At 43.3% G+C, this 27524-nt stretch overlaps 1 protein-coding gene across 2 annotated transcripts in view; it reads right to left on the minus strand.

The window, feature by feature from the left end:
* LOC128328239 (protocadherin-23-like) overlaps nt 1–27524 on the minus strand; it is a 169080-nt gene that overhangs the window by 14133 nt on the left and 127423 nt on the right. Inside the window, exons 10-16 of one of the 2 annotated variants that reach the window (XM_053258029.1) lie at nt 20673–20912; nt 18991–19125; nt 18456–18665; nt 15044–15901; nt 9418–9528; nt 2126–2337; nt 1061–1212 (exon numbers count right to left, since the gene is read on the minus strand). In XM_053258029.1, the coding sequence (XP_053114004.1) occupies nt 1061–1212; nt 2126–2337; nt 9418–9528; nt 15044–15901; nt 18456–18665; nt 18991–19125; nt 20673–20912 (1918 nt within the window). The remainder of the gene's footprint in view (nt 1–1060; nt 1213–2125; nt 2338–9417; nt 9529–15043; nt 15902–18455; nt 18666–18990; nt 19126–20672; nt 20913–27524) is intronic. The other variant, XM_053258030.1, reaches the window with a different exon arrangement.

Raw genomic sequence — 27524 nt, forward strand, 5'->3', positions numbered from 1 at the left:
GTGGAGTCTGCTGCCATTCATCTACCACACCGGTTCTGCCCTGTGAGTTTTTGTGGCTTAAAAATTGTCAGAACGCATTACTTGAATTACAGACTTGTATTCAAGTTTGTAAACATGCATAATTCTGTATTTTGTCTAGAATGTGTATCAGTAAGGTACATATGGAAATATTTACTAAAACAATCAGTTTCTTAAGTTTCAATCTAAAAACAAACAAACAAAAAACCCCTCATAAAAACATTTTAACCAAGACTTTCAAATTAAACTTCTGTCAGCACTTCTCTCTGAAGCCTCTATTTTAAGGCCCTTAAAATTTTAGCCCAAGAATATTGTTTCAGTGAAATAGGAGATCATCTGATTTTTGAGAAAATGATAGTCCCATAGTTCCTATTTTGGAAACAATGAAAAACATTTTATCATCAAAATGTGTTGCTCATTTGGATATTTATTCTAAATAGCCTACTGAATAAGTAGAGAAAAGAAAATTTTTTAAATAACAATTCATCTAATACAAATGAAGATGTTCCTAATTGTATATCCAAGGACAGCTATTTGACAAGCAAAAATAATGTTAAAACCCCTAATGGCCAAGACTGAAAGATTCTTCTGTGCGTTATACTTGGGGCCTCCTACTGCATGTGCTGAATGGCATTCAAGGGAGTCCTTCAGGAGTCACATATTGAAGCTCTTCTCAAGACTGAGAAGAGCTTCTGTTGGTCTTGTGGGGAGAGCGGGCTTAGCCCACTCTCCCCGCAGATGAGCAGCTGCTCGTAGCTGGGCAGCCAGATCAGCTGCCCACATGGCCGCCGGCAGGGGTTGCGTGGGCCCTGGAAGTTCCAGGATGCCCCGTGCAAGCACACAGGGCCTCCTGGAGAGACCCCCGAATCTGCTTGCAGCCTCCCGGTTGGGGGTCTACTTGTGTGTCACCATGAACCGCAGTAACACACAAGCAAAATACAATGAGGACACTATAAACTCTAAGTTATGATAAAATATATAATAATAGAGAGACTCAAGCAGGCCAATTCCCCCATAAATCTTGTATTTATTATACACAAACCTATATGATGAAAAGTCTTCACGATCCAAGACTGTATTGGTTGATATAATGCCTTGTGCTGAATCAATGAGGAATGCTTTATTTGTATTGCCAGATATAATGGAATATTCAATTTCTCCATTTAGTCCACTGTCGGGGTCTGTTGCATAGATCTGTATGGGGACAAAACCCATGCTTATCCTGAGGAAGTGGCATAAAATATTGTGGCATAAAAAAATTGTCTAGTATGCACATGAGTAACTAGTGTCATGCCAGTTGCTGGAGGGTTTTTGTTTTTTTTTAATGTTACAGCTCTAATTGCATTTGTCTTTGGGACATGGAATATGTTATTCAGGCAGGTACATACAGTATGTGGTTCAGAAGTGCTAGATCATAGCTTAGGAATCCAATCAAGGAAGGGATGATGAACTTCACCTCTGAACCGGCACATGTTCCTCATGGATATTTAACAGGTTCATTTCTTAAATTTTGTAGAGGTGACAGTTCTTGTGGCAGTTATCACTGTTATTGTTGCAGTGCAATACCTGCTCTAATTTACACTAATTTTCTTTTCAAGATTTAAAAGGAGTTCCTTTATCCCTTCAAGATGGTTGCCCCTTTTCTAACAGAAAAAGAATGCTCTGTCAACAGAAATCCTTTTCAGGAGAGAGCGAAAACATGCAGACCTTGAGAGGAAATGACTGACAACAGATATTTCAGAACATTCTACTAGATCTGGTTGGAAAATTCAGCTCTAATAACGAGTATAGCTAAATGAATGAGTCTGAGATATGACTGAGTCATCTGGAGAATAATTACTTGTAGCAAGATAGTGTGTACATGACAACTAGAAGCATATTATATGCGGCTGTTCTCCCTTTAGCTCTTCTATAAAATAACTATCGACTGCAACTTCAGGTGTCACACAGCCATATCAATTAAATATGCCAAGCTCCTACATGTGATTATGGTAGCAATGGAGAAAATGGCATACAGGACTCAAATAGAAGAAACCTCACATATCTATATTTTATAGGAGTATGATTATGCCTGATTTGAAAAACACAAACAAAAGTTTGAGGTTACCTGCAAGATGTATGTATTGTTGACCTGGCCTTCCCACACGGATGTTTCAGAACAGCTTTGCTCAAACTGAGGTACATTATCATTCATGTCTTGTATCAACACTGTCATCTCACACAATGCTGAACTGAGGCCATTTTCAGCCAAGATCACAAAATGCACCTTTTTCCTGACTTCATAGTCAAGAAACTTGGGTTGTTTTACAGTGATTGTGCCTGTTTTGTTTCATGAAAACAAAAAGAAAAACAAAAACAATTATATACTCAGAAAACCTATATGGCTAAAATGGTGATTCATTTTGCATAGTAGACTAATAGCTGAAAGGAAGAAAATAAATCTGTAAATGAAAGAGGAACAAAAAGCACAAATGTAGGTCTGAGATTCTCTCTTTTAACCACTTAAACACTGTTGATCCAGAGTTCATTCCCTCACACCAATCACTCTCTAAATCAGTATGCAGAAATGAAAACCATAACGGCAATTTGGCAAAAAGCAAACTGCATTAGATTGGGTCAACATCTGTTCCATATTAGGCCAATGCAAGAAGCATAGCAGCCAAAGATGTATGGATGAAAGAGGTCCAAATGAGAGCTGATAGCACAGCCTTATCTTGGTGAATTATTACTACCCCAGTAGCCAACACTTACAAGGTAAGACAATCCAAGAGTTTTGCCACAACTATTTTCTCCACCCCATTATCAATACAGTGGGTCGACTCTAGAGCATGGGTGTATTAAAAAAAGACACCACCTAATTATTTATTCTCCCCATCTGAGGGACTTGGGGGAAGGCAGCCTTTGAAACAAGTGCTATAGGTCTGAGAGATGAATACTACATGAATGAAATTCAATGTGGGTGGGAGATGGAGCTGATGATACCCTGTTGGTATCAATGGTACCCTGTTGGAAACAATGGTACTTGCACTGCATCTGGTTCACACTAGTCTGCTAGGTCTATATGCTACATAGAGATAGATGTTGCTGAAAAAACCTTTCTGGGGCAAAATTTGTAGACTGAACTGGTGTGGTGGAAAATTGAATCTGGGAAGTCTGATCCATCTCACAAGCTGTGGCTTCTTATGGCAGCATCTTAGGTAAGATAAAAGACAGTGTGCGGTGGAGCACTGCCCCACTTTTAAAGAGCCCTGGCAGCCAATACTACTGACTTATCTGAAATTACATCTGTGCAAAGGAGAATGGTACTTAGGATTTCTTCTAGGAATGTGCATGAATTGAGATTCATGCACAGATTCGAAGCACAGATTTGGCACCTTTAAAAGTGAGGAGAGGAGGTCCGTACCTGCTCCTCCTCCGCTCCATGCAGGTTCCTGCTGTTGCGGCACACATGCCACCTGCACTCTACTTAGCAGCCCTCATGCAGCAGCAGCACACACATGCATGGAGGGCATGTGCATACTGCCACTGCGTGAGGGCTGCTAGAGGTTGTGCTGCTAGAGTGCATGGGCTCTTGTGTGTGTGTGGGGGAGGGGTGTTACAGCAGCAAGAAGCTGCGTGGAGCAGTAGAGGAGCAGGTACAGACCTGCTCTCCTCACTTTAAAAGGTGCCAAATCTGTGCTTTGAATCTGTGCACATCTCTAATTTATGCAGCTCTGTGTTCTCCTTTCTTGCCCATCCTCAAATTTCCCTTTCATGGTGGGCACATCTCAACACTTGACTGCAGGCACAGCAGAGCCAAGGAGTGTTATTTCCTAAGCAGCAGCCAGCTTAGTAGCACCTTAGTTATGCTTAATAGTTGTGAACATGCTGGCATCCTGGAACCACTGATATCCTAGCCAATCTTTACAAAATAGCAAAGCACATGATAAGGCTGTACGCATGTAAAAGGTAGCACAGGGCATCCAGAAGCTCATCCTCTCCAATCAGACTTCAAAGTAATGTAAATTAATTATCCCAATGGGAAACTGATGGAGCATAATAAAGTTTTAATAATAAATAAATAAATAATAAACTTGATGGCAGTGAAATATGCCATAACTTAGGCTTTTTTTCTGCTGGTGTAATATTAAAAAACTGAAATATCACATATATTGCTTGATACCGAAGCGATTCTCACAACCAGCCGAAACCGGGCTAAGGGAGCCCAGCCCAGTTCTGGCCGGCCGTGTGCTACAACGGGAGCCATGCGGCTCCCGGCAGCAAGCCCACTTAAATGACCCCCCTTAAACAAGGTTAGCGGAGCATGTGCTCCGCTAACCCTGTTTTACTGATCGTGTGTCAAGCAGCCGTGGTGGACACACTCAGGGACGGGGTACCCCAGGAATGCACCACAAATTACTGGGGCTCCAGGGGTGGGGCACCACATGGCGGTGCTCTCCTTTATCTGGTGCCCGGAGCTGCCGGGCGAGGCGCACACAGGAGAGTTGTCACTCATCTGTGCCGCCGATCTGCCCGCGCAGGGAACCCCCTGAGATCGTCTGCAAGGAAGGTAAAGTAAACCCTCCTTCTCCGCAGTTAACCCTGGCAGCTCTCCTCATTGATTGTGTGGACAGCTTGTCTGTTGCATTAGCAACACAGCTGTTGAAAATATCTTACATAAATGTTCCCAAATGTGTGTTTGATTTAGATTAAAGAAGACAGTCATGTTAATAAAAATAATTGATTATTAAAAGCATACTTGAGGTTAACTAAGCAGTAGATCTCTCTTTCTACAGCCAGAAGGAGGTTTTGTTTTCAGCAATCAGCTGGTATTCATTTTGCACACAGCAGTTTTAGTCACAAAATCTAGCCTGTGGATGGTTTATGTGAGACCTTTTTAAAAGGACATACTTTATGTTTCAGTGGATCTTCCACAAATATAGAGAATGTTTACAGCTTTCCCACATCTATATTAGCAGCACTGTTGTTGTTAAATACTGAATATGAAAATTCCATATTAAACGCTCCACAGAGCTTAAGATGGAGAATTACAAATTGATATGAAGTTCACAACTACATTGTGATCTGCCTGAATGAATTATTCATGGTGGACAGGTCCATCAATGGCTACTAGTCTGGTGGCTGTGGGCCACCTCCAGCCTCAGAGGCACGATGCCTCTCAATACCAGTTGCAGGGGAGCAACAGCAGGAGAGAGGCATGCACATACCTCTTGCCTGTGGGCTCCCCAGAGGCATCTGGTAGGCCACTGTGTGAAACAGGATGCTGGACTAGATAGGCCTTGTGCCTGATCCAGCATGGCTGTTCTTATGTCCTATTTGCCAAGGATAGTGCCTATTTTCCTCACCTGTCCCTTCAGGATTTAGTTTCTTCATCAGATCAGTTACATTTCTGAATAGGGAATGAGAGAAGTAGCTTCCCTCTAGTGTTCACACATATAAATGCAAGCAAATTAACACCAGGGGCAAAACTAGATGTTACGTTATTACATGTTTTTCTTTCTAAAAAGCTACTGTCAGAGTCAGGATTATTTATTATTTATTTATTTAATAAATTTCTATACCGCCCCAAACCAAAGTCTCGGGGCGGTTCACAATCATAAAACAATACAAATAAACAAAACATTAAAATCAATTAAAACTCCAAAAAGCTGCCTAAAACAAAAACAATTTACAATATTTAAAATTACAAAAGCTAAAAAGCCTGGTTAGAAAGATGAGTCTTCAAAGAGCTTTTAAAAACCGCTAGAGAAGGGGAGAGTCAGTGGGAAGCACATTCCAAAGTCTTGGAATGACAACTGAGAAGGCCTGTCCCTGCGTGGCCACTAAACAACTTGAAGGTAGCTACAGACAGGCCTCCCCTGATGAACGTAGTGGATGACGGGGATTGTGCAGAAGAAGTCGCTCTCTTAAATACCGTGGGCATAAGCTGTTTAGGGCTTTATAGGTTATAACCAGCACTTTTTATTTTGCCCAGAAACCTATTGGCAGCCAGTGTAACTCTTGTAATATAGGAGTAATATGGTCTCTTTGAGATGACCTGGAGACCAACCTGGCTGCCGTGTTCTGTACTAATTGTAGTTTCCAGACTACGTACAAAGGCAGCCCCACATAGAGCGCATTGCAGTAATCAAGTCTGGAGGTTACCAGCAAAGGTCATGAATCTTAAGAAATGGACGCAGCTGGAGTATCAACCGAAGCTAATAAAAAGCACTTCTGGCCACTGCCTCAACTTGAGAAGATTGGGACTGTAGCATGAGGGGAGGGGAGTTAATCTAGTGCACGCCTATAAACCTTCCCATTTTCAGCAATACTTCCACAGTTGGCAAAAATGGAGGACAGACTTCTGCGATACACTCATAGAGGACCCACAGGAGACCACCATGTGGTTACAAGGGCCTACCATTTCCCTCAGATTACACTGAGGAATTACATGACGTTATGATCTCAGTCATCCCTCAACATATTTTCAGGGACATGCAAAGGTAGATGGCAATGTGGCAAGTTGGGCAATGTGAAGAATGACAGGGCTTGAGGTGCAGCTACTAACATTGCTGCTCACCAAGGTGCTATTTTGCCAAGCAAGACTCTTTTACTCAATAAGCATGCTGACGACTATCCCAATACACATAGAAAATTCAAATTATTTTTTTCATGGGCTCCTGCACAAAAGGGTCTTTCTCCCCCCAGTCACCCCCTCAACAACCCTTCCCCACAATAAGACAAATGACAAAATATTTTATTTGACAATATATCAGGCCCAGCACTAAATTACCCCATATTCTGGTCCCAATGAAAACCACACCACCAGCCACAGGAACCCCCACAGAAGGGAAGCTACTATTGCGATCAAAAGACTGTCACATTTGGTAGCTTAAAGAGACACATGCTTTGAAGCTCACTCAGGTATAGGCCTTTCATAGTTCCAATGAGACCCAAGACTAAGACCCCATCTTATGTCATGCAGGCAGTGAAGGCGCCACAGCAGACAGCTCCTTCCTGTGCCACTAAGCAACATGCAAAGCCCCAGGCCACATGGTAAGAAGAGTAAGAGATGGGTTATGTGTCACCACCTGTTTCTCACCCTTCAGGGACACAAGTTTGAAAATAACTACCGCTTAAGATGTGACCTAAGAATGAGGAATGAGAAAACAAGGGCAGAAGTGGAGGAGGAACAAGGAAGCGAAACAACAGGAAAATTATTATGGGGACTATGGGTGTACATGAACCTAAGAGTGCAGTTTTGTTCAAATTCAAACAAAATTTGAACTGAACCAGCTGTCCCTGAACTGGTTTGGTCAAACCGACTGGCCATTCCAGTATGTTTGATCCAACCAGTCTGGCTGTTCGAGGGGATACACTTGTAAAGGGGAACTACTTCTCTCGCCATCTCTCACACTGCTGCTTTTTCGATGCTGAACTAGTCTGTCCAAACCGGGCATAGTTCAATTCGATCGCAGACCGAACTGCCTCTGGTTCGGTACGCAATTGAGCTGCCAAATCGGCCTGGTTCGAGGTGAACCGGTTCGGCATCAAACGGTTCGTACACACATTAATGGGCATAATAGGATTGTCCCCATGGTCTCCTATCTCTCCGCCCAAACATTGTTTGCATACAGAAACTAGTCAATCTATCAATTTTTCATGGTACTTGCCCTTTCCTTCACTCAGTACCTGTGCAGTCCTTGTAACCTCCTCGCTGTCATTTCACCCATTCAACTCACTCTCCCTGGTCCCTTCCTCATTCTTCAACACTCTCTTGCCTTCCCCCATTCCAGCTGCAGTATATCAGTTCAATGGTGCTCTTTCACTTATGGCCAAACAACACATATGTGCAAACACGTATTAGGTATGCTTCCAACTGGAAGTACCTCTCTTTTTATCAAAAACAGTTGTTGTGAGGAGGTACAAATCTCATCAGGACTGAGGTGGGCAGAGAGGTATAATATTTTTTCTGCACCCCATTTCCCTACTGAATTTGTCCCTGAAGAAAATGGGCAATTTGCCTCTAGAGCAATGTTTTCTGCTTACATGTCACACAAATTAAGGCAGTGATGTTAACTTATAAATTCTATGCTTTTTGGAGAATCAGTGAATTTATAGGACCCTTAACTCTTCTCTTAACTGATTTTTCTTCCTCTAGAAAAGAGAGAGAGAGAGAGAGACTCAAAAAAACAGGTTTGTAGTCCATATCAAAGTAATTATGCAAAGGAAGTGTTTTCAGCTTGCTTGACCAGTTGTTTTTGCAATCAACTAGCTTTTTCTGAGTGTAATAAAAATAAAAATACAGCCTCTCACAGAATCTACTAGGTAGAAAGGAAAAAGAAGAACGGATGAAACCTAAAGAAGGTAAAAAGAAGAAGGGATGACACAATCTCACCACCTTGAGATTGTTTTTAAAACCGCCTTGAGATTGTTTTTAATGAAAGGCGGTATATAGATTCAACAATCAATCAATCAATCAATCAATCAATCAAGGGCTAAAGTATGGTAGTAAAAGATCACTAGTGCAGTAAGGTAAAACAAAACAATACCTTAAGGTTGTTCACACGACTAAAGTAGGGAGGGCTGGGGGGAAGGCAGGATCTTCACTGCCTTCCCCCAGATGATCCAAGCCTCTTCCAAGCTCCTCTGTTCATGTGCCCATGTGATCAGGGCTGTGGCGAGTCCAGTAACAATCAGGAGCGGGGGTGGGGAGGAGAAGGAAGCTGGGCTGCGAAGTACCCCACAATGCACCGCTCAAATAATGCAGTGCATTGGGAAACCTCCCTACTGCCACACTGCTCCTTCCCTTGGGCTCTATTGTCAAGATGGGTACCAGCGGCCTGGGAGCAGCTGCCAGTAGCATGAGCACCCAGATGACCAGAGTGAGGTAGGAGGCACACCCTTGTCCTCCGACTTCACTTTCTGGCTGGCTTTAGGATCAGAGCTACCCTGGGAGGGAGTGGTGAGGCTGAGAGCAATCTTGACACTTCTCATGACCGGCCTTACCTGGGCTAGCCCTCTCCTACCCAGGTACGGCTCTTGAAGGAGAATGCCAGTACATTGCTTTGAAAAATTATGCTGAACCTGTTCAAATTCATTTTTCAACTTTGCTTTACAGCAGCGCTAATGTACTGATGTCAGCTCTGTCATTGATATCATTATGGAAAGACAAAACAGTCCCTAGAATTTCAGATGGTTTTTGCAGAAAATTGTTCAAACTATGGAAGTTTTATTTTGTAGCAACACTTTTTTTTAAAGCTTGAAGGCCAAAAGCCAGCTTCTATTGGCAGTTAGATAAACTAAGACTAACCACTGAGATAATGTTTATACAAAAGCAATCATAAATCCCATGTGGAAAATATTTGTCTAAAGCCTCAAATGGTTTTAGAACAGATGCAGATAAATAGATTGATTTACCCATGATGGGGTGGATGGAGAAAATATCTTCATGCTCACTGATGATGGTGTGTTTTAAATTCTTTCCCATCAAACTATGGTCATAAGCAGCTACAGTGAAAACAGAGGTGCCTACAAAAACAGAACAGAAACAACTGTAGTGACTAAAATTTGGAAAGATAATATCTTAATTGGATATTCATTTACTGCATGTGAGGTTGAGCTAAGAAAGCCGTCTTGTACTTGGAGAATGTTGTACATTGTTTTAATAGTGATATAATAAGTACAAGCACTTTTCTGTCCCCCATAATAGTGTTTCTCAGACTATCCAAACAAGTACAATCCTACTCCTAGAACATCAGCAAGCCATATTTTGGCCAAATAAGCAGTTGAAATAATAAGAATAATAAAAAAAGAATTCTTTCCATTTATTCTGGTCCCTTTGCTATCTTACCGATATGCACAACTAATCACTGATGAAACATAGCATGCACCACATGTACCACTGGACCACATGAGCAAACAAGCACATGCCAATGATGAGACAAATACACCAACATTTCCATTCTGCACAGAATCAGAGTGTGTTTGTGCACATCAGTAAGGGGTGGGGGCGGGGAGAAGACTGTGAAGGAAAGTAAAGTAAAACTAGTAATTTGTGCATATATGGAGGTCCATACAAAGTCCAGAAATAAAAATGAGGCCATAACAGATTCCTGGGTATTTGATGCTGCTTTGCAACCAAGAACAGGTCACTTGCAACCCCAAAATCTGGGGATATATTTAAATGGGGATAATTTCATAGCCATCCATTACTATAAAGATGCCATTAGGGAGAAGAAAACATAAATCTTTGCCAGGCCTACTGAAGAAGGGACAAAGTTAGGCTCCAAAGGTCCATTAAGTTAGTTTCATGAGCCAAAGTGAGGTTTAGTTTAAAATCCTATGCACACTTACCTGGATATTAGCTCCACTTGACACATTAAGTCTTAGATCTCAGCATAGGAATATGTTATTAGATTTGTTTTTGTCAAAAAGAAGAATGTTGTTCCTCGGCAATTTTGAAAACAATGTATTTTCAAATGAGGAAGTGAGCAGGTATTGCAGCAGCAAGCATGATTGTCCCCTTTGCTATGCAAGGTCTGCCCTGGTTTGCATTTGGATGGGTGACTACATGTGAGCACTGTCTGCTTCTCCTTAGGGGATGGGACCACAGCTCAGTGGCAGAGAATCTGCTCGCATGCAGAAGGTTCCAAGTTCCCTCCCTGGCATCTCCAACATAGGGCAGAGAGAGACTCCTGCCTGTAACCTTGGAGAAGCTGCTGTCAGTCTCTGTAGACAATACTGAGCTAGATGGACCAATGGTATGACTTGGTATAAGGCAACTTCCTATGTTCCTAAGTAATTCAAGATAATATGCTCCTTAGTGGCTTGATCCTGTACCTCTGGGGATGGGGCCAAATAGCTCAGTAGTAGAGCAGAAGGCCCCAGGTTCACTTCCCAGCTTCTCCAGGTAGAGTTGGAAGCATATTCGTCCATGAAACCTTGGAGAGCTGTTGCCAGTCAATGTAGACAACATTGAGCCAGATGGACCAATGATATGACTTGATATACAGCAGCTTCCTAAATAGTTTACGATTAATACGAATACGACAAATATTTAAATACTGCTTTTCAACCTAAGTTCCCAAAGCGGTTTACACAGCTTTAAATAAATAAATAAATAGGCTCCCTCTCACCAAAGGGCTCGCAATCTATAAAAAGATTGACCCCAGCAACAGCCACTGGAGGAATGCTGTGCTGGAGATAGTTAGTGCCAGTTACTCTCCCCCTGCAAAATAAAGAGAATCACCACTTTAAAAAGGTGCTTCTTTGCTCAGTTAGCAGGGGTTATCATAGTTTGTGATATAGCATTTGCAGGGAGGGCGGGTTTCAAAGGGCAGAGAGGAAAAAGTAAAAAAATCCCATTGCATTACACTTTCTTGGTGTGGCAAGAATTCGCTCCAAGATGTATCACACAGATATGCACAGTTTGTTAACAACATCAAAGACCGCTGTTCACAAAGATCCCTAAATCCAAATCATTTTCTATGATCTATCAAAGAAAAGGCATGAAATAAACAAACATTCTGGTTGCAGTTTAAGGAGGAAGAATAAACAAACCATGAGACATTATCCTAACTAAATGCATCACATTTAACTGTGACCAAGTTTGAAAAACATTTAGCAAGATACGTTTTTGTTAAGATTTCATCAAGATTTATCAAGATTAAAGTTTTGAGAATTCTATTCAGTTGTGAAACTAATTTTGTAACTTGACAATTGATTTTAATCAGTTGTGATGGATTCAGGTTACTGTACATTGACCTTTTCCAGATGAGACTTTATTGTATTACAGGAAACATTCTGTAAATACAAACAGACTTACATTTGGGGGCAAGAATGTACTTTCTTTGTAGTTTGACTTGATGTTAGTGCAAAAAATATATCTTATGTGTAGTACTTTCAGAGAGAGAGAGAGAGAGAGAGAGAGAGAGAGAGAGAGAGAGAATGTTAACTGCCTTGCTATTTGCTTCTAAGCTAGCCACAAAAGCAATAACATTTATTTAGAAAGTGCACATGATGCTACAGCAAAGGCTCAGATGTTCTTGGGGAATTGCAAACAGAAAGCATGAATTATTTGAATCTGTGCAGCAGTAAGGGGGAAACTGACAGGTGAGAAAAGCTATATGCAGGAAATAAACTTGTTTGTATTCTCTCACCACAAATCCCTGGGGAATTTCCAAAATATTTAACTGTTTGGAACTTTGATTTCCAAAATATTTAACCGAGTTCAGATTATTTATCTGAATTCTAATAATTGGAGGACTGGATATAAAGGTTCCCTTTCTCTGCTGGAAATCATCTTCCTCTGGAGGAAGAATACCTTGGCATCTAAATCAAGTCTGAAGGGGAGGGGGAAATAAACATATCAAGGCCAAGGGACAAGCCTGGCCCTGTCCATCAAGGCTAGGAAGGAGCAGCTGCAGGGAGCCTGCTTCCCTAACCCCTGCCAAAAAGGAACTCCTTGCGCCAACTGCCAGTTGCCCAGGAAGGGCAGAAGCATAGCGAAGTATCCTCTGGCCTCTCCCATTGGCTAGAAGGCTAAGGTCCCCTGAGAGACTGCATCCCCTGCTTCCAAGGAAGATCACCATGGCAAGGGGATGACCTGTCTGATCCCATCCAGTGGCCAGGGTCACTATGCTGTACACACGTGTCTATGTGTGCTTTAAAAAGAAAAAATATATATTAATTCATAAAGATGAATTAAAAGATTATAAGATGTTTTGTTTGAAAGGTGGGGTATAAACCCTATTACTAAATAATAAATAATGTACATGAGGCTATGGCCCACATGCCTGTTAAAGGGCCATGAGCCCCCAAGATGGAGTAAAAAAGAAGAAGCAGAATCTTGGTCAACAGTATCTGGTCTCCAAATGCTAAGTGAACATGCGCATAGACTATTTGCTTATTCAGGCATGGGAGGCGTGAGTGTGAAAGGAAAGTTATGTATATATTGATCTGAAATGTATACCAATTTAAACTACCAGGGAAGTTAAATTCTATTTGCATATTCTAGAGATTATGGAAAGAGCTTTTATCACAACTAATTATCAGATGGACAAGAGTAGAAACTCCAACTAAAGCTGCACAGATATGATCTTAGTAGGAAGACAGTCAACAGACAAATAACTTTCCACAAACGAAACCACCAGCAGAAGATCAACAATCCAACCCTGCTCTAAGTAAACTCAAATGTAAGGGATGTTCTTTCATCACTGAAGTCTTTATTGCTGGATGCTGTGTGATGAGGCACCAGGGCTATGCTTCTTGATTAGGTTCCTTATCCCTTAAAATACCTGACCAGCTGGTATACTGTTATAAGAGCTATACTAGAAACAAAATGAGAAAGCTGATCTTCAGAGCCATTTTGGTGCTTGCCTCTTCTCAAGTGCAACTTACCTTCTAGAGGTAAAAGAAAAGCTTTCTGGAGAGAGCCAGAATAGATCAGTGGTTAGAGTGTTGGACTAGGACCAGGAAGACCCGAGTTCAAATCCCCATTCAACCATGAAACTCACTGGGTGACGCTGGGCCAGTCGTGTGTCTCTCAGCCTAACCTACCTCACAGGGTTGTTGTGAGGATAAAAATAACCATGTACACCGCTCTGAGATCCTCGGAGGAAGAGCGAGATATAAATGTTTTTTAAAAACACCTTCTAAATCAGGAGGCACCAATTCACAGTGAAAAAACAACGAGTACAGCAATCAGCTGACGAGTACAGCAATCAGCTTCAGAATGAATAATGAAGACATTGAAGTGGTGGATAGCTTCTGCCTTTTAGGATCGACCATCAACAGTAAAGGATCCAGCAGTCAAGAAATATGCCGCAGACTAGCACTTGGTAGGGTTGCAATGAAGGCCTTGGAAAGGATATTTAGATGCTGTGATGTGTCTATACCTACAAAGATTAGAATCATCCGGACAGCCAGGAAAACAAACAAATGGATCATAGAATAAATCAATCCAGAATTTTCACTCAAGGCACAAATGACCAGGCTCAAACGATCATATTTCAGAAACATTATGTAAAGACCCATCTCCCTTGAGAAGTCCATAATGCTGGGAAAAGTTGAAGGAAAGAGAAGAGGACGACCAGCAGCAAGGTGGATGGACTTGATTACGACAGCAATGAATGTACCACTGAGAGACCTTAAAGGCCAAGTTGAAGACAGATCATCCTGGAGAGAATCTATCTATGTGGTCGCTAAGAGTCCACACTGATTTGACAGCACTTAATCAATCAATGGCTATTTTAACTTAAGCATTCAAACTGGATTCCAAGGTCCAACAAATTACATCACTATAGGCATCATAGGATTGTACCAAATGTTTAACAATATAAGATTTTCCCCTCTAGCTCTTATTCATATGTACATCTACTGATTACAGAGTAACAACAATTGATTGTGCAGTCTTTGAGAGTTCTACAGCCCTATTCTAACCTTGTTTGTTAGAACAAAAGTCTCACTGATTTCAGTGGAGATAATTCCAAGTAAGTGTCTTTGGGATTGCAGCCATTATTCTGAGCAGGAAGTCTTGGAACAGTTTTTGCAGATGGAAATTATAGATTATTTTACATACACACACGATTTTCACCACACAGAAAATTGTTAGTAACATATAAGTAATTGATTTGGGGCATATGCTCACCTATACCAGATTTTGTTCTGATTCTACCAGCAAATCTAGGACAACCCCAAGCATAAACTACCAACTTTTACAGATAATCTAAGAGGAAAGCTGAATACTTGGTAGGTAGAGTATATCTTTGAGAATGCAAAAAGAAGGAAGCTATCAGGTAATACCCCTTTCAAACTCATAGTAGGTATGTGGAAAGAATAGCAGACAACAAAAGAACAAATGCTTAATCTCAACTGTAGTTTATTGCTGCTTTTTCTATGAGCAGCTCCTCAACCTTTGTGGCACCCCTGATGTGAGACTTTTGGATGCAGTATAATTTATTTAAAATATTTATATCCTGCCCCTCCAGTGCAATACTGCTCAGGACGGCTTACAAGGACATTCAAATTATGACTGGGTACTCACCTATTTCACTGTTTTCAGGCACAGTTGCTTCATATTGATTATGACTGAATGAAAGAATTTCTGTTTCTGCTTCAGAATAAACGGCTAACAGAGCAGTAGCCGTTCTAGCTGGGACCCCTTGATCTGAAGCCATTATCAGGTGGTGGGTAATGAAACCTTTGCGAGGTACAGATTCTTGCAGAAAGATTTCTCCTGTGCTTGGATCTATCTGAAGCATGGTTTCACGTGTCACAAACCTAAATTTCACAGCTCCATTTAGTCCTAGGTCTAAGTCACTGGCTCTCACAGTAGCTATTGTCTGATTTACAGATGTTTGAGAAGATACATACGCTTTGATAGGGTTCTGTAGAAAAAAAGGACTATTGTCATTGACATCCTCAACGTGTATCATTATGATAACACTACTGCTTCTTGACCCCAGGATGCCAGAGTCTGTTGCCATGACCCTAAATACATACTGGGATTTTATTTCCCGGTCTAGAAGTTTTCTAGTAGTGACAGCACCAGTAATCTTATTAATCTTAAATGCTCCAAAGGCGTCATCAATAAGTGAATATGTGACCTCTCCATTTGGACCCTCATCTGCATCTACAGCAAACAGTTCAAGAACTGCTGACCCTTCTCCAAGATCCTCTCTCACAAAGGTTTGATAGTGGTTCCTTGAAAACAATGGACTGTTGTCATTTTCATCCAGGACTGTGATTTGCAGTTGGATTATGGAGCTTCTTGGGGGCTTGCCCAGGTCCGAGCATTCAATAATCAGGGTGAAGTTGCTGGCAGCCTCTCTGTCTAAGCCACAAGTGGTGACAAGTTCTCCTGATGTTTTGTGCAATGCGAAGTATCCTCTAATGTTTCCACCTTTAAAATGAAGCAAACTTTTAAAAAACCAAATACATATAGTCCACCAGCTGTAATACTTAACACCCTTTTTGAAGGACCACAACACAATTCACCTCCTAGCACAGTTTTTGTATCTATGTGTCATGGGTACATTTTTCTAACTTTTGTGAGAATTAAAATCTATAGTTCATTCAAAGTGGTGGATGGTGGTGACAATAAAAACAAATTTTCAGAGCAACTATTTTGCTCAATAGATGCCCTCCCTCTGCTCGTCCCAAATGAATCTTACACAATCTATTGCTCTTAAGGTAACCTTCTGTCCATCTTAGTGACACGCTGGAATCTACAAACATTGCTAATAATGAATAGAGATAGATATTTTTGCTCACTACTACCTATAAGGTTAGCTATAGGAAGAGAATATTCATATCACCAGCTGACATGTTTGACATGGTCTAATTTTTAATTTCAATGGGATGAATTTCAGTAATATATTTACTTACTTATTATCCACTATATATACTGCCTTTCATAAAACTTATCACAAGGCTGTTTACAATAAAATAAGGTGGTTAATACAATAAAAGTCTATAAAATCACATTAAAATATTAAAAGCAATTTGGACCATAAAAACAAAAAAGCCACAGCCATAAAAACAGAAACAAAATGGGTGGAAAGGAGAGACTGGCAACCCCTAAGGGGCAAAAAGCCTCATCATGTCAGTCACTATCCATAAACATAAAAATAATTTTAGAGCAAGAAAATCTGAAGAGTTATTAAATTTTTAAAGAGCCAACTTTCATTCTCAAACCGAAAGGTCTGCAACACAAAAAATACGCAAAAGACACAAAATCTAACATAAGTTCTGTTAGCAGGCCAAGCACAGTTAATTCAGCCATCCATTTGAGTGCAGTGCTTATCAGAAGTATGTGGCAGAAAGATCGGGAGGTGGTTCCCACAGTCAGTGGGAGATGCCTGGGGAGGGTTTGCGGGGAGGGTGGGCTTAGCCCGCTCTCCCCACAGACGCGCAGTCAGTCTGCACCGGGCAGCCGCAGCGGCTGCCCACACAACTGCCGGCTCTGTCACAGAGCCAGTGGGGGCTGGGAAGTTCAGGGGCCATGCGGCCCCCGGAAGCGCCAGTATGCCCTGCGCGAGCACGCAGGGCATGCTAGAGAGACTTTTGAGCCTCCCGGCTGGGGCCCTACTTGTGAGTTGCCATGGTGTGGAGCTGCGCCATGGCAACTCACGATTGCAAAAACCGGGTTTGCAGAGCGCTCGCTTAAGTGACCTGCTTAAGAACCACCAGGCTTGCAGCCAAGTCCGGTGGTTAACACGATGGTAGAAAATCGGGCTGATTTTCTACCATCGTGTGAATAGCCTCCATGTGGAACAGGACATTTAAGAGTCACCACTCTACCAATATGTTTTTAACAATACGGTTTTTAACAACATACACTTTTGTACTTAACAAAAAAAAATCAAAACTTAAAGAAATTAATCTAACCAAGAATTTCTTGATGTGTGATGCATACTAGTCTCAGGAAACACAGAATAATTATCTAAATTTCCCCAGCCAAGGCCTTAACTGGAAACACTGGCTGACTTCTAGAATAACACTGCACTAGTGCAAACATGTTGGAAAAATGAAAGGATGTTGTAACACTTAGTTCAGCTAAGTTGGGATATTATGTACTAGACGAGTGTTGCACTGGGTGTGCTTGGGCAACCTGTGGCACGCATCTTACCGTAAAACCTCTCCCTCAGTCCGTATATGTTGCAAGGAATTATGCAAAAGCTATCCACTATCCCTGTTGCAGAAGAACAATGTTTGCCACAACAAATGGACCTAGAGAGCAAGAGACTGAGCAACTCTGAGCATGTGCTTAGCTAAGTGAACTTAGCTAAGTGAACTACTTGTGTGTGGGTGCTTCTTCATTCATTGTACTACTGCAGTCAATGCAGTACTACTGGATGTCAGTCACTGAGGCTGTTCTCACGACCAGCCTAATCCTGCCTGGGCTGCCCCAGGCAGGGTTAGCCTGGTCGTGAGAAGCGGCAGGATCCTTGTGCATACCCTTAACCCAGCCCGAGGAGTCACAGAGATGTGTGTAGCCCGAGGAGTCACAGAGATAGGTGCATAGAGTGCCTGTCTGAGGGGGGAATCGTGTGTTGCATTGTGGGATGCCCAGAGGCCAGTTCTGGCCCGGGATCCCTCCACCCTGCTCCGTGCTTCATGGAGCTGTACGGAGCAGGGCTGCTCGTGTGGGCGCGAGGGAGGCTCACTGAAGAGGACCAGCTTGGTTGTCTGTGGGAAGGTAAGGAAAAAGCAGCCTTCGCCCTGCGCCCTCCAGGGGCAATCGTGTGAATCGCCCCACTGTCTATTAAAAAGGGAGAAATATGGCTTCACTTTGGGGAAACTGAGCTAATACAGTTCCTACAAGGGCACAGTAGATTAATTCTTTTTGCAAAAGAATAAAAATAATAAATGATTAAAAAACCCGAAAAGGCCAAATAAGATCAGAAACTAAGAGTCTTTTTTTAAAAATGACAATATAAAACATTTTATTTTACCAATGATTTGATATTGCACAGTTCCATTACTAGCAGCATCCTTGTCCACAGCCAGTAGAGTGGATACTGTTGACGGCTCTTGATTCTCCAGAATTTGGACCTCAGAAACAGGAAGAAGGAACTTAGGAATGTGGTCATTTTCATCCAGCACTCTGAAGACAACTGATGCTGTGCTAGATAAAACGGGGCTTCCATTGTCTCGAACCAGAACTGAGTAGAGAGACACATTTGAGAGTTTTACAACAGCAAGCACAACAGAACAGCAAGCTTAATATGGCTTTCCTCCCAAAGTACAATGAAACTTTATGTTTCTGAATATATTATGCTACTCTTGCTTCATTACATTTGATGGCACTGGACACAAACCACTAGAACTTCTTCCCTTCTGAAATATTTTTAAAAGCAACATTCATTCCCTTGCAGAGTTTGTACAACACTTATTAAACTGAAGTATTCCCCAGTACACATCTAAACCACTGTGGTTAGATGCCTCTGCAACATCACAGTCTTCATATCACTTCCCAACTGTTTTTACCTCTAATTGTGAAGATCTCTTGAGTCTCCCTGTCAAGAGAGATGGCTGTTGAAATATCTCCAGTAATTGAGTTTATCTGAAACATCTCATACCCAGGTCCTGGCAAAATTTCATATCGAAGCAGGGAATTGGTTCCTTAACACAAAGGGGGGGGGGGGAAAGTGGATTAACTACAGTATTAATAGTCTTGATTCTGTTTTATTAGCTCTTCCCTGGGGAAATGTTTGGTACAAAGATGTCTGCAATTGAATTTGGGTGCTCTTTTCATAGAATTTCTTGTATTTTTATTCATTTAATATTCTGTCCTATTGTGCAAGTTGAGCACAGCTTTGGAAATGAATTTGAAAATCAACATGAAACCAAGAGGCAGCTATCCTGGGAATACTATATACACCTCTCTCTCTCACACTCTCACCGTTTGTGTGTGTGTGTAGGTAACGATACCTATACATACATACATACAGATAGATAGTCTAATGCCTTGAGATCCATTATGGACAAACACTTTCTAATAAAGCAATCAAGTAGGAAACTTTGTAATGTAGTCCAGTGGACTGCTTTGTTCACATGTACACTTGCTTCTGGGGGAATCATCCAAAAGCATACATTTGGGGAGGAAAATATAATATTAGACCAGACCCTAAATGAGGGCTAGTGGAGCAAAGGACAAGGACTCAGCAAAATATCTTCCTCCTTGACTAGGCTGGTTCAGGATTACAAGCATCTGTCCTCCTAGATCTAGATCTCTGATCAAGTCTTCTGCTGCCCAAGCTTTACAAGATCAGCAGCCCCTTCTGTTGTCACTGCCATTTAGCACGGTTAGTTATATGCACATAAACACCAGTAAGGTCCATAGGGCATAAGGACACAAAACCTGCACTATATCCTACAATGGTGAAAATGCTGTTTTGTTAGGAAAATTCCACTCCTTTGTTTTTAGCATTTGGGAAAAATTGAAAAGTAGTAAGAAAGTGTTGATGCCACTAATTTTTGTGTTTAAAAAGTATTCACAGTCACAATTACTTTTCAGATGTAACACTGGGATTACACTGCCCCATTCTGGCCAGTTGAGATTAATGCATGTTTTTCAATTACCATTAAATTGCCCCTTTAACGGAATCACTTCTGAAACAGAAAACTGTGCCTTACTATAGTGTTTCTCAAAATTTTTAAACTTGGGGCATTTATAAATTTACAGCAATCAACACCAGTCCTCTGGTTCCACAGGTAAATGTGCAGAGATCCTTGTACAGGGCCCTTTGGATTTCACAGGCCTTTAGTCTCATCTAAACAGGGCTGCTTTTATGGGAAAAGAATCAGGTATTTCTACTCCTTGACAAATTGTAAGATCCCACCATTTTAGTTACCAGATACTCTGCACTGTGACAGATAAAGCACAATTACAGAATGTCAGAAGTCCTTATTGTAACTTCGCAGTTTTTCACTCAACATGTTCATACTAAACCAGTAATTCCAGCTGGATCTGTTTAAGCCACTTGAGCATGAACTTACACTACTTGAATGAAGAAGAGATTACCGGAAGTTCCCTATGTAGTCTAGATCCTATTAACTGAGACTAAAATTCACTCAATTTTAGGAGTTCACAAGTTTACAAGGGAGAGAAGATGGCTGGCACTTTTTCCTGTTTTAAGACAACATCTGTTTTTCAGCGAGCAAATTACCTGAATCTTTATCTACAGCTTCTATTTTAATGACCACTTCTCCTGGATCTCCATTTTCACAGATGGAAGCTTCATATAGAGCTTTTGTGAACACTGGCTCTTCATCATTGACATCAAGAACAATTACTGTCAGAGTCTGAGTTGCAGAAAGAGTTGGAGTGCCACCATCAAGAGCCAGAATGGTCAAGTTGTAGGATTCTTGGCACTCATGATCCAAGGCATGGGTGACTGTTAGCAGCCCTGTTGTAAGAAAAGAAATAAGCAAAAGAATAAGAATTTCTTCCTGTTATTTTGCAGTTCTGTTACTATGGCTTCATTCAGCCATCATGCCAAATCATGGCTTGCACTAACTACAGGTTGCTTACCTGTAACTTTAGTTCTTCTAGTGGTCATCTAACCTTTTACACCAATGGGCTATGTGCCTGCTCAGAGACCTCGTCGGAACCTAACAAGCTCAATTCTCCTGATTTAGGCGGGAACCCTGCCCCCAGCCGCTGTATGCCGCTGCGCCACTCCACATCCCCTCAGTCACTGGTCTACTGGCTTCAGTAGACCAGTGGGGAGGATGGGAGGGCGTGTAAAAGGACAGATGGCCACTAGAAGAACTAACGTAACAGGTAAGCAACCTGTAGTTCTTCAATGTGCTCTGTCTTTTACACCAATGGGTGCATAACAAGCTAGCACCCAAGGAGGAGAGAACAAATGGAAACAAGGATGCACTCTGCAAGAAGAATTTATTGGAAAGAAACTAACAGTCCGAACAATATTCAGAGGGATAGTGTTGGTAAACGACGGTGTCCCGGCACCAATCTCTGTAGGGGGAGGGTTCGTCCTCTACATACACAGAACCTCATGCAAAGACATGGTATTTATCCGCGTGCGATGGCCCACGCCGATCCCAGTCTCTTCCTTATCTGTATCTGGAGGAGTGCTCCTCCGAGTCCCAACGCACTCTCTGATCCCCAAAGGGGGGCTGCTACACATGGTACATGGGAGGTGAACGACGTCGAGGTAGCCATGAATGCGGGCTTGTCCGGCAAATAGGGTTAATCGTCCGACATAGCGTGGTCCCATTCGTTGGCTGCTACCAAGAGTTCCTGCCCCGCGAAGGTACGGTCAGGCGTCTGACTGGGAGACATCGAGGCAACTGAAGAACTAGGAAGAAAGGGAGGGTCAGTAGAGCTTGGTATCAGAGGAGCTGGTACCATGGCCGGGCAACCTTCTGACGCTTGGTCCATGATCGTCGTGCCATGCCCCAAAGATGCCAATTTCTGCTTCTTAACCAGAGAGGCCTCTGAAGAAGAAATTGGTGGGGGCTTCTTCTTCTTGAGGAAAGGTGGAGGTGTTGCCCCGCCGGCAGATGCTGGACCAGCTTCAGCTTCTTCTTCTTCTTCTTCAGTAGCGGTACCGAAGGGAGGTCTTGTACCATAGGTACAGTTTGCTTAGACAAGTCTTCCAGTGGTACCGAAAGGGCCAAAACCACTGATAAGTCAGAGATAGGTGTCAATGACACCGGTACCAAGGCCGGGAGTTCTGGTGCCGGAGGAGCAGAGACCGAGAGCTCTGATTGCATCGAAGAAGCCATTTTAAAGGACTGCTTCAATGACAAGGCCTCAGAAGAATGGAGGGCCATGTCCACAGGGCAGCATGCAAGCGAGAAGCCCTATTATTTCGAGCCTGCTTTGTAAACTTCTGGCAATGAATACAGGTCTCGACAATGTGGGATTCCCCCAGGCAGAGAAGACACTCGGTATTAGTATCGGGGGAAGGGATCTTAGATCCACAGTGAACAAATTTCTTAAAGTTCTTCATGCCCGGCACAGAAAACTTTTGTCTAGACAGCCACAAAGCCCCGTCCCGGCCAGGATCGGAGCCAGAGAGATGGGGGTGCTTAAAAAGAAAAACACCAAGAAAAAAACACTACTGAAATAAAGAAAGCAAGAATAGGCATAAACACAGGGAAACAGGAGAAAAAACAAGAGGATTCAAGAATTATTCCTACTCATTGCTGAGCTCAAGATTCCACATCTACTGAAGCACGGACGACGAAGACTGAGGGGATGTGGAGTGTCACAGCCGCATATTGTGGCTGGGGGCAGGGTTCCTGCCTAAATCAGGATAACTGAGCTTGTTAGGTTACGACAAAGTCTCTGCACAGGCGCATAGCCCATTGGTGTAAAAGACAGAGACTACGTCAAAGAACCAGTATTTGGAATCAAAACAATGGTTTGAGAAGCCAAAGTACAGGCAAAACATTGTTTAGTTTTAGCTGACCATACGAAGCCCTTATCTTGTAAACTGCAGGCTGGACTTTGTGAGAATGCCAAACTGCTGGAACAGACACCTACTGCATGCAAAACACAGGAAACACATGATTTTTGCAAGCTTCACATCCGAGTTTCGAGAGTGCAGCTGTGGACAGATTATAATTACATTTAATTTTAAACTGGAGACTTATCTTTAAAATCTTGCAATTGCTCTTTATTTTGTTTACCAACAATATTTGATTTTGTTTGTCTTGTTTTACGCTTTTACATTGAACCACTCTGAAAATTCTACTATGGACGGGACCTCAAGTGAGAGCTGTGCTGTGGCCAGAAAGACTTCATTTGTGAGGAGATTACAGGTGAAGAGGGTGGGCTTGGGGGACCATCACCAAGAGCCACTTGGATGATCTTGTTTTCTGTCTACTCAACATATCCTATCTCTGTGATGCAGTAGCCTCTGAAGGTAGAGTGATGGCCATAACCAGATTTGTTGCAGCAAACCACGGTTTCTGATTATGGTCCATTGACCAACTGAAAACTACATTTTTCCAATTTAAGTATGCTGCCAAACCGTGCTCGACCTTCTGTGGCTGTGGTTAGGCATGATGTCTAAATTGACTATATGGATTTGGCATAATCTCTACTCTTCATTAAGAGCTGGTCTTGTGGTAGCAAGCATAACTTGTCCCCTTAGCTAAGCAGGGTTTGCCCTGGCTGCATTTAAATGGGAGACCCCATGTGAGCACTGTAAGATATTCCCCTTAGGGGATGGAGCTGCTCTGGGAAGAGCAGAAGGTTCCAAGTTCCCTCCCTGGCATCTCCAAGATAGGGCTGAGAGAGATTCCTGCCTGCAACCTTGGAGAAGCCGCTGCCAGTCTGTATAGACAATACTGAGCTAGATGGACCTATGGTCTGACTCGGTATATGGCAGCTTCCTATGTTCCTATGAGAATGAGGAGAATGACCTCTCAGGTAAGTGTCAACGATTTATTCTCCCTCAGAAGAGGGTTGCATCCGCTGCCTGTTATGGGACCTACCAGAGCCCTTATGGAGAAAAACTTGGGTGGGAGTTGCAGAGTCTGGTCCCTAGGTAGAAACCACCTGCTGCAGGACCCGCCTGTCAAAGGCAGCATTGGCTGAGATACAGTTCTGTATCTTATAATGCTTCACAAAGGTAGACAATGAAGCCCAAGTGACAGCCCAGCAAATGTCCAGCCAAAGTAGACAAAGCAGCCGAGGCAGTGGCACTTCTACTCGAATGGTCTGTAACTCCTGCAGGGAAAAGCCGTTCTGGCAGTGGAATATGCCAAATGAATACACTGACATATCCGCCGAGTCAGAGTAGACGTGGAGACTCTCTTTCTGAGAGAATTCAGAAAGGAAACGAAGAGGGACTCAGAGACCCTAATGACTTGGTGTGCCTTAAATATATCTTTAGGGCCTGCATACATCCAACGCGTGCCACTCCTTCTCCTTAGGGCAGGAAGGATTAGGACAAAAAGATGGCAGCATCAGCTCCTGCGCTCTATGTATTTGTTTGTATTTGTTTGTTTATGAAATATGGAATTTATCTTAGGGAGGTAAGCTGGATTGGTACGCAGTAACACATAGTCTGGAAAAATTAAACATAGCTCCTTCTGAACGGACAGTGCCCCCAGATCAGAAACCCACCTGGTGGAGGTGATAGCCACCAAAAACAGAACCTTAAAGGATAGGAGCCTCAATGACACCAAACCTAGGGGCTCAAATGGTGCCCTATTCAGAACCCTGAGAACCAAATTCAAATCCCAAGTGGGAAATATGTGCACCAGCAGCGATTTCAGAATAGCCTCACCCCTCAAGAATCTTTGGATATGTGGATGCCCCAAAAGGTACATCCTGCACCACCAAAACTGAAGCAATGGCAAATACCTGGTGAAGGAGAGTATTGGGCTGAAGGCTCTTGTCCAGGCCCTTCTGCAAGAAATCCAACACTTGAGCTACAGATGCTGACAATGGGGGAACCTCCTGTGACTCATACCACAAGGAAAAGGCCTTCCAAGTTGACTGATATACCCTAACTGTAGGGGGACTGCGTGAAGCCATAACAGTGGTCTGAACCGAGCGAGAGTATCCACAGGTCCCTAAACAACCCCAACTCAATCTCCAAGTGAAGAGATTGAGCCATTCTGGCTGTGGATGGAACACTGGTCCCTGCCAGAGAAGATGTCTGTGACAACCCAGGGCCATTAGTTCCACCAGGTCTGAAAACCAGGGCCAGTGTGGCCAATGCGGAACCACAAAATGACCTCCACTCTCTCTTGCCGAAGCTGCTGTATAGTTTGTGGAATTAGTGCCATGGGGCGGGCGGACACACAGAATTCAGACCCTTGGGCCAGGAAGCCATCAGGGCATCCACCCCCTCGGCCCCTGGGGTCAGATATCTGGACAAGAATTGATCCAGCTTGGTGTTTTCTGGGGCAGCAAATAGGTCTATGACAGGGAGGCTGAACCTGAATACTATCTGTTGAAAAACCTGCACGCTCAGTGACCATTCTCCTGGATCTACTTGGGAACGGCTCAGCTAGTCCACCAGACTATTTAACACCCCGCTTACATGGTTGGCCTCCAGGGAGAGCAGATTCACCTCTGCCCACGCCAACAGGGTTGTTGCCTCCCTCATCAGGGCCCAGGACCTTGTTCCTCCCTGTCAGTTGATGTGGGCCTTGGCTGTCGCACTGTCAGTCCGCATGAGCATGTGACGGTTATGGAGAACAGGTAAGAACTTCATGAGAGTGAATCTTATTGCCCAAAGTTCCAGCCAATTGATTCTGTTTACCTGCTCTTCCTTGGTCCAGAGACCCTGTGCTATCAGTTGCTGGCAGTGACACAAACACACACCCCCGCCCTGAAGGCTGGCATCCATCATTACATGGATACGGTTCACTGGCAGAAAAACAACCCCCTTTTTGACGACTGGAGAGGCCCACCAATCCAGGGACCGCTGAACTGGCTTTGGCAGACTGACCCTGAGCCCTGACCTCCCCATAACCTGGTCCTGCAAGGATAAGAGGAACCACTGAAGGGGTCGCGAGTGGAACCGACCCCAGGGAACTATCCCTATGGTTGATACCATGACCCCCTGCAGTTGGCTCAATGAAAGAATGTGGGACTTGGGATGAAGAATTAGGGACTGACACCTGGAGACCAATTTGTGCTTGCGCTTGGGAGTCAGGGAAGCCACACCCTTGATCGTGTTGATGGACACCCCCAGATGGAAGATCTTGGTCCATGGCCAGAGGGAACTCTTTTGGTAGTTTACAATGAAGCCATGGGCTTCCAATACTGAGAGGGTCTCCTTGACATCCCCCCGTCTGCACTGGATAGAGGGAGACCTGATCAAAAGATCATCCAAGAAAGGATAAATATGGATGCCATTGGTCCTCAAGTGCACCACGAGCACCATCATGATCTTAGTAAACACTCGTGGCGCAGTCAAGAGTCCAAAGGGGAGGGCTCAGTGCTGAAAATGAGAGTTGTTGTACACAAACCGGAGGAAGCACCTGCCCTGGACATGTATGGGGACATGGAGGAATGCCTCTTTGAGGTCCACAGACGTCAGGAAGTCCCCCCACTGTATGGCCACCAATATAGAGCGGAGGGTTTCTATCCAGAAACCCCTCCTTCTCAAGAAGTCATTGACGAACCTGAGGTCCAGGATGGCCCTCCATTCCAGGATGGCCCTCTAGGATGGCACCCGGAAGAGGATGGAATAAACTCCCTGACCCCGTTCCTCCAGAGGAACCGGTTCAATAGCCTGTATTCTGTACAGATGTTGAATGGCCTCCAACATCAGAGTATGCTTGGATCCCCTATGAGAGCGAGGCGATGGCAGGAAACGGTCTGGTGGTTGGGAAGATAGTTCCAGGCTGTAAACCTGGATGGATCCAGGTGTCTGAGCAAGTCCTTAACCATGTCTGGGCAAACGCTTGCAACCTGCCCCCCTCCTGGGAGGACAACTGTGGCCAGTTGGGAGAACTGTCATTGGTTGGCATTGTGTTTGAACCCAGGCTTGGCATGCTGACCAATCTGCTGCAGCCTGTGAGTTGCATTGTCCCAAAAGGAAGAATGTGGCTTGGACCAAGCAAACCTTTCTTGTCTAATCTGGTGGGGGCAAAAACATGATTTAAACCCCCTGGAATTAGAAGGGGTAGATGGAAAGGACTTACGTTCCTGCTTCTGATGACTAGAAGTCATGGCCTTTTTTTTTTTTGTCCTTTGTCTCTACTAGAATCAGGTCTAGTATCTCACCGAACCACTTACCCGCTTTAAATGCCAAATTAGCAAGGTTACTTCTAGATCTTTGGTCTACCTTCCAATTCTTGAGCCAGAGAATTTGCCTAACTGTAACATCAGATGCCAGAGCTCTTGCTGACATCTGAACTGTGTCAAGTGAGGAATCTGCCATAAAGGTGGCAGCCTTGCCCAACTTATTAAGCCCCTGATGTAGGGCAGCCAATTCGGGAGGGACCAGCAAGGACAATTCTCTGACCTACAATACAGCTGCCCTAGCAAAGATGGAATTGGACACTGATGCACAGTAAGA

The sequence above is a fragment of the Hemicordylus capensis genome, chromosome 5 (genome assembly GCF_027244095.1).
Source record: "Hemicordylus capensis ecotype Gifberg chromosome 5, rHemCap1.1.pri, whole genome shotgun sequence".
NCBI lineage: Eukaryota > Metazoa > Chordata > Lepidosauria > Squamata > Cordylidae > Hemicordylus > Hemicordylus capensis.